The sequence below is a fragment of the Cheilinus undulatus genome, linkage group 11 (assembly GCF_018320785.1).
Source record: "Cheilinus undulatus linkage group 11, ASM1832078v1, whole genome shotgun sequence".
Lineage (NCBI taxonomy): Eukaryota > Metazoa > Chordata > Actinopteri > Labriformes > Labridae > Cheilinus > Cheilinus undulatus.
The window spans coordinates 43,554,023-43,566,110 of record NC_054875.1 but is presented as its reverse complement, the minus strand read 5'-3'; the positions used below and the strand labels follow the sequence as shown (position 1 = coordinate 43,566,110).

At 41.5% G+C, this 12,088-nt stretch overlaps 1 protein-coding gene across 1 annotated transcript; it reads right to left on the bottom strand.

Annotated features, from left to right (window-relative positions):
- Positions 1 to 1,279: 1,279 nt before the first annotated feature.
- Positions 1,280 to 11,037, bottom strand: sall4 (spalt-like transcription factor 4). Its single transcript, XM_041799458.1, has 4 exons — positions 10,833 to 11,037; positions 4,283 to 6,739; positions 3,897 to 4,201; positions 1,280 to 3,216 (listed from the first exon to the last, which is right to left on the bottom strand). Exons 1-4 carry the CDS (start codon positions 10,897 to 10,899, stop codon positions 2,782 to 2,784), a joined length of 3,264 nt encoding a protein of 1,087 aa, XP_041655392.1. The 5' UTR covers positions 10,900 to 11,037; the 3' UTR covers positions 1,280 to 2,781.
- Between the last annotated feature and the right edge of the window lie 1,051 nt (positions 11,038 to 12,088).

Sequence of the window (12,088 nt, the reverse complement as noted above, 5' to 3'; positions counted from 1 at the left end):
AGATGCATTCCAGTTAGATTTCTGAAAAGACATCCTGGGTAGGCATTTGAGGCAACCACCACAACCTAATTTTTGCAACAAATTCACAGTTGGCAGGTTAGTGTGAGACTTTGTCAGTGAAGTCTATCTATTTCTGATATTATAAGAAACAGGTGGGAGACATATTAAAACATTTTAGAAACATTTTCATATAGTTTAAATCTGCAGGTGCCACATTTTCCCTTGTAATTAGCATTGTAACAGTTTAGACGTTTAGTCGCATAAACTTATTGCAAAGAGATGGAGGGGGGATGGGTGTACATTTAGCCTTTGCCCTAAGCCCTGTGCAATAACATCTAAGGTTTGGATGTTAAGATTCTTGTTGGAGTGGAGGGGTAAGGCAAATACTGGGGCTACATGGCCCTTCAAATGGAGATTTTTCAGCTGAACACTCCTAACCGAGGGCATGGGAACTAATCCAGATCCTTACAAATCTGCAAGATTTAAGAATTACAACAACTGTGCACTGTAATGGTTCAGTGTATCTATGCATCACAATCCTTTTGATTCTGAACAAGCTTTAAAGAACTGCCTGCTGAAGAAATGTCTGGTATTGTTATGCCTATTTATACAGTGCTGTTGACGATCTCTGGCGGTTTAACCTGGAGCTTATCTGGAGCTGTCTTCTTAATTGTATTTTACCCCTACCCCTTGAAACTTTTAAAGGGGCAAAGGGGCACTCAAAATTGAAGGTTAGGGGTAAAAGTTAGGAACAGAGACTGAGGCATCCTCTTATTTAAAAGGAGGAGAGCATTTTTAATAAAAATCTCATTATTGCTACAGGCTGCCACCAAGATGCAAATCAGTTGCCCTAACTTTATAGTTTCTATTATTTCTAGGTGTCCTATGTCGATAAAAAATAAACAGCAACACATATATCCTATGTTGACAATATACAGAGAATTGCTCATTGGTAAACTAGATAAAAGCCTAAACTATGGTTGACCCAACATGGATTGTAGATGTGATTGGAGAGCAGTCTTCAGTTGTGGATGCAAATGGGCATTGTTTGGGATGCAAACTGCAAGGGATTAATGACTTCTGTTTGGTAATGAGAAAAGAAAATATTCACTTGAGTCATCTGAAGGTGAACTGATGTAAATAAGGGATATGATCAGTGTTCAAAGCTGGCCTACATGGCCGTAGAACCAACATTAAAGTAGCATGCAATAGCTGCCCACAGTTAGTAATCCTCAATTAAAGTGATGATGTAGATTGTTAAGTAATGACAGGAAAAGTATTGAAAAAACTCACCCTGATTTTATTTTTCAAAATCAGAAAACATTGAGGTGAAGGAAACATTTGAAAAACAAGAAAACATTTACATTGTAAACAGGCCAAATTGGCTCAACATTACTTGAATTGTAGAGACAACTTGAAAGCAGTTTTGACATGGTTTGCTAAAGAAAGGCACAACTTGGCAAATGCATATAGATAAGGAATGTACAGCAGGGGCCTTCAAAGTACTCCGACCATTCTGAGTTGTGTAAAGTGTCCAGTGATACATTCATTACTGTTCAACTCAGCAGGTTGAGAATGAAAAATCTTATCACGTACGCAAGAATGTATCAAAAAAAATGTACAGAGCGTTGAGCCAAGGGGGTGCGGAGGACAACTAAAATCTAAACGAGGTAGAACTTACCCCCTAAACTCAAGCATTTTTTTGAATTATAAATAAATTAATGATGCTACAAGTTGATAAGAAAACCTAGACAAAGGACTGAAAGGTTATTTGGTTGCTTCAAAAAGTAATCTTACATGAAAGAAAAGTACACAAAATAGTTGATTTGCCCTTTCCTTTTTCAGCCATGAAGATAAAAAGCAGTGAAATGTGATCGTAAAATGTTAACATTTCTTCAACTGGAAATAAAGTGCAGGCATGAGAACATACAAGCCTGTAGTAGCCTTCAGATCTCAGCCAACTACATTTGACTCTACAGAGCTACATGTGGATTATGGTGACTGATAAATTATTTTTACATATACCAGATTTTTATACATTTACAGTCCAACAAAGCCTTCTTAACTGTATGGTTCACTCAGACTCCTGGGACATCTATGTTTGGGGTTAGGCACTTTAAAAAATTAGATGTTCTTGTCTTAGAACCAAAGCAACGAAGATGTTTCATTATCTGCACAAACTGATATCTGAGCTGTTCCAAACTTGATTTAATAGACAAGAAACTGGAATAATCCAAAAGCCTGGTGAAAAGCCCCTTCAAATTAGACATGCAAGTGGAATCTCTACAAAAATGTACAATGTCATAAAATCTATGGCACACAATAGGAGGGAAAGTAGTCATTGATACATACAGTTAACGTGACCATTATTTCTGAACACTGAGACGTGGTGTCCTTTAAAAGTCATGCCCTGAAACTTTCTTATTAATATAAATCCTTCAATGTTTTAAGGAAAGAGTCAGAATTGAAGCAGTTTCAAGTAAGTTATACATTCAAACTTCTGAAGAGACAGCAAAACAAAAACAAAAAAAGTCACAGGGAAAAAAAAAATACCCGCATATATATATTTATATAAAATAAAATACAACTACAGTAGTTATATCAAGTTCAACTAAAAAAATAACACTTGAGAATCGTGAGGGGGGAGCTGCAATGAAGTTATAAGAAAAGTCAAACAATCTAGGCAGAACTCTGCAAGTTTTTCTCTGATTGTACCTCAGTCACAAAGTAGACATTCAAAAAGGAGTTCAGCCTGTGAATTGGTGAATCGGCTAATAAAGCCTAGTTAACTGCAATTTTACCCTCCTCCATGAAATGTGGGAACTGCGATTTTGGCACACTATCTGAGCCGTTTTTCTCAATCTCAGCCATGGTGGCAGGTAAGCTAGAGTGGGGTCCATCCATCTTCATGAGGCCTCCAGTGGAGCCAATAAGAGGCCCGCCAGCAGGGCTTCCAGGGAGTGGGATGCCACCGCCCTGGATGACAGAAATTTCATTGGTCTTCATGGTCAAGCCACCGCTGAAAGCAGCGGCATACTGGTTCCACAATGAGGGGTCAAAATTCATTTGTGGAGCAGCCAGTTCTTTGGGGGCCTGCATCATTTCTGGCAACATCTTGGCTTCAGAACTCATAGCCATCAGTGCCATGGGGTTATCCAGACTGAGACGCTGGCCACGCCGAGATGAGTTGTTCCACATGTGAGTGCCAATATGTACCTGAAGACAAAATAATACCAATAATTAGAATCGTATTCAAAGTAATTATTTATATGTAGCTTTATAAACTTTGTTCAGGAACAAAGACCATGCTTCTACCTAATCCCATTTATGCTGCCCAACATTTATAATCACACCCCACTCATCCATATGCCTCCGCCTCTGCTTTTACATCCCTCCCACCCAAAAGCCATTTATTCTAACTTCTCTTTTTTAAAACAGGAACCGATGGAGGTTCCTTACTGACAGTGGAGACCCCCCCCCAGAGTCTCTACCCCTCTGGTTCAAGGAGGTCCTACCAATAGCACCGGACACCAGCAAGTCATTGGACCCCTCTGTCCAGGCCTCAAGTTCTCCAGCTTCCTTTGGCTGCAAGCATCGCCAGCTCATGCCAGTCGATCATCCATCTAAGATCAACCAACGCCACCAACTAAAGTCCCAAATCTTCAGCTTTCCTTGGATAGGACCGGCTCAAGACAGCCCAACATCATCTCTACAGCAATCTGCTCGGTTCCTCATAAATTCATCCTTTCCCTCCCCCATCTCTCGACCCTTACCGTCATCCCTCCATTTCTTTATCGCAATATTAAACTATTCAAACCAATTTCTGACTAGCATGGTCTTTGTTGGTAAAAGTCAACTTAAACTGGGTGACTTGACACTTTCAGGCAATGACATACCTTTAGATTTCCCTTTGTGGTGAACGCCCTGCCACAAATGTTGCATGCAAAAGGCTTCTCCCCGGTATGAGTGCGCTCATGGATCTGCAAGGCACTGGCAGAAGAGAAGCTCTTGCTACAGACGTTGCACACATGCTGTTTGCTTGACCGTCTTGGTGCCGAGGAGATGGAGGAGGGCATGGCTGTTCCCTGAGGCATATGGGAGTTGAACAAACCATGAGGACCTAAGGGATTCTCTGGAGGGATCTTCATCTCCAGACTGGCCAGACTCGATGGTATCCTCATGAAGGACATGTTGCTTGGAACTATTGGGACAAGAGATTGGTGTTTAGATCAAGCATCAAACTGACATTATCCAAATACTTTTAACATTTAAGAAAACTCACCATAGTCGCCATTTGTGAATGGGATAATAGGTTCTTCTTTGATTGGTTTAGGAGTGAAGCTGCTGGACGCTGTAAGATCCAGGGCTCCACTTGATTCACTGGCACCTTGAGCTCCACCATCAGGCTCGGTTTTGGGCACACTTCGGGAAAGTTCCTCAGCAGCAGACTCAGGAGACTTGCAATTGGACATGTTGGTGTTAACTGGCGAAGAGGAATTTAAGGACCTGGCAGAGTCAGATACAGCAGGACTGCGGCCATTCTGATACTCCGGTTCTCTGGGAGCTGAAGGGGATTCTTTGGCAGTCCCCTCACTTTCAGAAGTGGTGCTACTCTGTCGTTTCAGTGCAAGAGCAGAAGTGAGATTCTTCAAAACATCAAGGCTAGAAAATGGGACAGGGACAGCAGCTTTCTGTGGCTGTTCCTCCAAAGAAGATGGCAGTGAATCCAAAGCTTGGCTTGGTTTCTGGGAGTTAAGCTCAGGCTCGTGTTCCTCCATGCTAGCATCAAAGCCATTGCTGTCCAGTGGGGTCTCTTCTGGAAGAGAGGACTCCATTGCTTCTGCTGCTTCAAATTGGTTCTCTGGCATTGGGGTGTTGGGGATCTGGCCGCCCATGTGCATACGAATGTGCTGCTGCAGAACCACAGCATTGGTGAACTTTTTCTGGCAGATTGGACATGAGTGCTGCATTTTGAGCGGAGTGTTTGCCCTGTGTACTCCATAATGGGCCTTGAGGTTGCCTTTGGTGGAGAATGCACGACCACAGATTTTGCACTTGTAAGGCCTCTCGCCGGTGTGCGTGCGATAATGCATTTTTAGCGAGCTTTGACAGCTGAGCACCCTATGGCAGATGACACATTCATTGGGATCATTGGTTCGCTTTTCCAGACCATCCACCATCTGCTGGAGCTTCGCTGTTCCAGAGCTTGGTTCTCCTGGGAGGCCACTACCATTCATTTGATGCAGCGCACCGAGTAGCTCTTTAGCATCCTTCTGGCTGGGATCAAGTCGTGTCTCTTGGGCAAACATATTAGATGAAACAGAAGGAGAGCCATCGCTTGCTGATGGAGAGGGTCTTTGGGAAAATGGATCCCCTGAGAAGCCGTCAAACGTCTTCAGTCCTGGTATAGATGATGGGTGGAAACCAGAAGCTGGATGACTTATTATGGGCTTAATTTCTGTCATGTTTGAGTCATCCATGGGTACAGACATACCAAAGGGAATGCCACTGCTGGTGGGAATATTATCAAGGTGTTCGGGCACAGGATGTGGGTTCATGCTGATGTTAGGATATTTTTCTTTATGCCTCTGGAAATGCACTTTGAGGTTTCCTTTGGTTGTGAAGCGGTTTCCACAAATGTTACACTTGAAAGGCCTCTCACCAGTGTGAGAACGCAGGTGAATCTGGAGAGCGCTGTCATTGCCAAAGTTCTTTCCGCAGTACTTGCACTTGTGCTTGTATAATGATTCAGCACTTTTTGTTTCTGCTGGGATGCCTAGCATCTTCGTCTTCACTTTTTTGGAGGGCTCCATTCCCGGTTGGATACCATTGAAGGTGCCAGGGTACCCAATGACTGGTGACTGTGGCAGAAGTGCAGGCAGGCGGCTGGCAAGATCCGGAATGCCCTTTAAAAGGTCTGTTTTGGAGGTTGCTGAACTCAGTCCTCCAGAGAGAGAGGTAGAAATGCCAGTGGGCAGAGGTAATTTGCCTTGCTTCATCGTCTCAAGAGAAAGGCTTTGGCTTCCAGTCCTTTTTCCTATCAGAGCTGCTGCTGAGGACAACTGTTGGGAAAGATGCGCACCAAGGGCTTTCAGAGGGTCCATTACTGCCCCTACTGATGCCTGGAGACCCTGCGGTGTCATCATGGCTACTTGGATCCTAATCTGTTCTGTGAGCTGGATTTGCTGTAGCTGCTGTTGCTGAAGGCACACTAGCTGTTCAAGGATCATGGGGAGGGTCTGCAGGGCTTCCTGTGATGTGGCCAGAGATGCACTACTTGAGGAATGTTGAGAGACGGCCACTTTAGTGTCTGCCATGGCTTCGAGAGTGACATTTGAATCCTGCATTTTGTGTGATGGATGGTAAGTCTCAGGGCTGGCAGACATATCCTCCTGATCCTGTTGTACCAAGTCCTCTGCATTCATGCTTGTGTCTTCCTCCGTTCTCTCCAGATGGTCTGTGTTGACATTTGATAAGGAATGGCTGCTGGACTGGCTGTCATCGTGGTCACTCATTAGGCCTTCTGGGGAGCCTTGTGAATATTCTTCCGACACTTCATTGCCATCTCCATCCTTCATGATGACCACCTGCTGGCTTTTAGTGCAATTTTTCTCATGCTCAAGGAATTCTTCCTCATCGAAGAATTCTGCACAACACTTGTTGCAGACTCTGGTCTCATCCATCCTGAACCGCTTCACTTCCATTCCAGATTCCTCGGTTCCATCATCTTGAAGAACCCCTGGATAAAACAGAAAAAAAGTCAATGCTTTTCAAACCACCATAATTGTAAAACAAAGATTAATTTTAATCACACTCTCAAATATGTTTTCCACTTTCATGGCAAAATCATTTGTGTGCAAAACAGTGAGCTTTTGTGAAGTAAGGCATTTTTACACTAGTGTTTTGTGATTAATAATAACCACTGAACAAATGCATTATTTTTTTTCCAAGTTCTTCCATTTATTAATGTAGCTTGCACACATCCTGTGCAAGAACACCTGACTTTTTGCAGTCATGTTTAAGTCCTTGCATGATTATGGTGTTTTTTTTTTGTTTGTTTGTTTGTTTTTTAATTTATGCATGCATTTTCTAACCTGGCACGCCAAAAGGTCATATCCGTCTGCTTTGCAAGGTTACGCATTTTCTCAATGACCTATATTCATAGACAACAGAGCCTTACACCACTGTGTTCTATTTGGCTAAGGGTGGCCCTCATTATCCACTCATGGGCTAATTCAGTGGTCAGGACCCACCAACACCTTAACAACCAATCGTGACAATTTCTTCCTTTTTTCATTCATAAATATTATTTTAGATTAGATTCTCACTAAAAATGATGCAGTTTGGACCTGAGATATACCTAATGTGATGTGCCTGAACAGAGAGATAGAGAAATATCCTTCAAAATACAAGCACATCATATTTTTTGACACATGTTTTGAGGCAGACATCCCAAATCCAATGAAAATGGCTTCACAATCCACTTTTGGGTCCCAACCCACTAGTTGATAACCAAGGACATAAAATCATCATCACATCCTTATCATCCTCCTTATAATGCTATACTACACTCCCTTCTATCATATTTGTGTGATAATCTTAACGTGAAAGGCACTGAAAGTATAGATTTTACTATCTGTCCCTAAAGTCCACCTTAAAATTGGGAACCGGCATATCAGTCGCACTGCAGCCTGGTATATGCTGCAGGAAATTTTGAGCAGTTGGGAGCTGGTCTCTTTAAATCATTTTAAAAGTAGATTAAAACAAATAAGAGGAAGATGCATCAGATTGTGCAGTGGATATAAAAAGTCTGAACATGGAGCGCAGATGGACAGGTGGTTAGGTTGTGCCCTATGCACACTGGCAGCCCGGGTTTAGATCCAGCCTGTGTCTCCTTTCCCACATGTCTCTCCCTCACAGTGTCATCCTTGTTTCCAATTCTTTTACTCTGTCCTCCTCTATTACTAACGGCATAAAAAGTCCAAATATATATATAGTAACAAACATTCTAGTCGAAATTCCACATTTTTAGATATCACTTCCCAACCTTATGCCACCAAAACAACTACTGGAGGGAGTTAAGAAAATTTAAAGGCGTAAAAAAAGGTTGAATATGAACAACTCCACACTAATACCTTGCTGAACCACCTTTGGGTTTTCTTATAGCAGTCGGTCTTTCGGTTGTTAGTAGTTTATCAGCACAGCCTATCCCTACTTTGCAAAATTTGCCCATATGAACACTTGAAATTTGCCAGAATCCAGGGACATTTCCTGTGCACAACTCTCTTTACATCATACATTTTCAACAACAATTCAAGCCTGTGCTCCAGGTAGGCCAATACAAAACTTCAAACACAAAAGATTTGGATGCATATTTAGGTCTTTGACATTCAGGTGAGAGTTTCACTTTCATTATTTTCAGCTACCTGGCAATTCCTTGAGAATTTGTGCAAAAAAATGACTAACATGTGGAACTATTCATAGTTCCATCCACTTTAAATTAACCCGAGTTCCAGTTGAAGAAAAATAACTCCAAAGCATAAAGCTGTCCCACTTTTTATGTGTTTATGTTTAGGGTTAATTTTTGCAGCATTTTCATACATCACAAATGTGGCATTTTAACATGGATTTGTAGACTTTTAATCACCTGTAGATGTTTTGATTGCATCTTTACTGCTCTGTCACCAGAAATTGGTCGATCTGTGTCTGAAACTGCTCTGCTGTATGTATGTAGGGTAAAAAATAACAGAGTAAAAAATCAGCTCATCTGTGCAAAACTTCCTTTCCACAATGTTTTTATTTGTATATATTTGAGGCCTTAGTTTGTATTCATTATGTAATCCTGTAAGGTCCCCCTCACTGCTCTGGGGCTGTAAAGGACTTTGAATTTGGCTATTGTCCACAAGGCCAGCAGAGGGCAATCATCTACCTTTGACATTACCCAGAACAATGTCCAGGGAGACAAAGAGCTATTGGCATTAAATGACTGGGTTTCTGAAAAAACTACCAAGCACTTGTTAAAATCTGATCTGTTTCCTGTGCCACATATTGTTGTAACTTTTATCCAATTGAAAATTAAACACTTCATGGAAACTTAGCTGCAAAACAAGCAATAAAGTGTCAACTGTATCCCAGATCATAAGCAGGACATGAAAATACTCCATTACATTTACTTTTCAAAGCTGTGCTATAAAAGACAAATGTGTGATGGGGGAAGGGGGATTCTATGTTGATACCTTTGAGCAGTTTCACAGCTTGTGAAAGCCTTTAAGTGCTCCAAGTGTGCATTTTAATTTGTCTGCTAACCAAGAGGCCATTTCACAACTGGGTGTATTGTTAAATGCTAATGCCTAAAAGAAAGGGGGTAGACCACCTGTTTGCATTTGCCCAGAGAAACTGCTGGACTTGTTAATTGCTCACCAGGAGGCATTGAAGCTGTGTCACCAAAAAAGGCTGCAAACGGCATTGCATTTTGATCCATGAGGGACAGGCAGTAAGACCCAGCCACCCACATTTCACAGCAAGATTCCCCCACCCTCTTAATACACTAACTTTAGTAAAGTAAACATGGTTTAAGATTCACATCAAGGCTCGTTTCAGCTTCAAATAAAATCACAACTGGTTGATTATTACGTGAAATAAGGAGGTAACGCTCTAGTTTGCCACTTGACGGCGCATGACCTGTATGTGATCACCGTTAGAAGAGTACATGACACGAGGTCAGGGCTAAACTTTCAAATCAGGAGCCTTGTGTGGCACTCAGCATTCACTCTACAGTCACATATCAATAACGTTAAAGCAACATATATATAGGCCTAAATATCGCCCCTTTAAACATCGTGTTAACAAAAGTTTCCTAATCACAAGGTGAGGTCCGAGGTTGAGCCTGCATATGGCAACACCAAAACGCACCCCCACCCAGTCAGTCTCCACAAAAAGGCCAAGCTCCATCCCCCACCTCTCCACATATGTACGAAAGGAAACAGTCATGCATTAAACTGGGGGATTTATTGCCTTTAGGTCAGCTTACTCCAGAGTCACATTTCATACTGTTTTTGGGGGCACCTTTGTTTAAAACTTCGAGTTTTGGCGCAGGGATACGCACCACTTACACCAAAATATCAATACGCCAAATACCAGCTTTATACATTACATACAACAAACTTTAATCATACTTTAAGTACAGAAAACCCCCGTCAAAAGCATCTGAATTCGATTAAAATGTTTGAATGAAATCCGTGATATCATAAAGGATTGGTCGTGATAAATGAGAAATCTGCCAAAGCCTGAATGTTAAGATTGGCATCAAAACGCCACAATTTTTGGCTAAAATTACTCAGTAAAGTCTGCAATGTGCTTTAAAGTCAAGACGTTTCAACGCAAGCTGTAATATAAGAAAAATGGAGCTCGAAGGGGTTCAATGTTTTTAGTTTTAACACAAAAACCTGCAAGTCAAAGATAAGGGATGAAATTTTAATCAGTCCAACAGCAAAGGCGCAGGGAAAAAAAGTTCCAGCTAAAGGATGCGACTCGTTTATCAATCAGTTTGACCTCTTTGATGTATGAAGAATAAAAGCTAGCACTGATTTGATTAAATAGTCCCTCACTGAACACCTGTATTGTGTTGAAAATGATATCTCAACGTGTCGCGTAAGTCTTTTTCCTCCTGGTCAACTCAAACGGACAGCAACAGGTCAAAGTGCGAGAGGAACAATGTAAAAGTCAGCCCCTAAACTTTATATAAAATGTCGATAGTTTCCCACACGGCATGGCGAGGCTAAGCGTAAAGTTTTTGGGTAAGCAGCTCTCTCATAACTCGTGTGTAAACTTACCATTTCCTAACGAAGCAGGCTCGTCGGAGTTGATGTGCTGTGGTTTGGCTTGCTTACGCCTCGACATGGTGCAACCATCAGGAGCAAAGAGTTGCAAACAATTTTCCTCCCCTTCTTGAACAAAAAATTCTTCAGGGCTTGGGAAATTAGCCCCTCAAGTAGAAATGCGCATGTCACCGTAATTATTATTATCAATAATGCATTGCGATTTATCACGGTCCTCTGACAGCTGATTGGCTCCAGTCCAAGCGCTCACACATTATTCAAATGGGCTCCCTATTGATGAGGCGAGCGGAGCGGCAGGAGGGGGCGGGAGGAGCCCTGCGACTGGATGGACTGCAGGATGGAGGCAGGGTTAATAACACCCAACTCATCGCTCTTTTCCTTGTTCATGAAAAGAAGGGGAAAAAAGCATATTGTCACCAACAGAGGCGAGGGAGCGCGAGATAAGCCACACAAAACTGTCCATTACTAGTAGCCTGCTCTTAACCTGCAGCAATTATATCCCAACATACGTGATTTAGTCAAGGATGTGTGTTTATGTGCAGCCTGTATGGTGGCTTTCATTCCATTTCCTAACAGTAAGAAATTTTACGCATACAAATGTGCATATTATTGTTGCATTAAATAATGCTCTCTTTTTAAATTTATACATTATCATCCCCAAAGGCTCAATATTATGTATTGATGATTTTACTACAGGTAAATTTGATGCATCTGCATTAAAGGAAAGTCTTGTCCTTTAGAGGGCCAGTTAATCATACAAATACAGACAAAAAGACACCCCTTTCCATGCATTTTTGTGAAGCACTGTGAAGCCTAGACTTTACTTGACATATTTCATTAACTTCCCTTAATATTTCTTGAGATTTTTTTTGTTTAAATGGTTATCTATGTGTGTAAATATCAAGGGTGTCAGTCAGTGGTGTAGGTGGTATACTCTGTTGAGTTTTCTCTCTTTATTTAGAAGTGTGCATACTCAGGCTTCCCTTCAGAGTTGGCTGGGCCCCAGAAAATCCATCCTCAGATGTGATTTTCTTGATTATGTCAATGTATGTGTATTGGATCAGTAGCATCCTGGCCAACAGTTACTTACATTAAAGCTGAAAGGTATTTTAAAGCTATTATTGGGTTCAAATATTGAAATTAATTATTCATGCTCTTGTTTAACCATTTTTTAAACAATATAGTCACTACTGTTTGCCACTTTTAACCAATTGTTACAGTTTATTTCCCTTACTTGGCACTGTTAAACC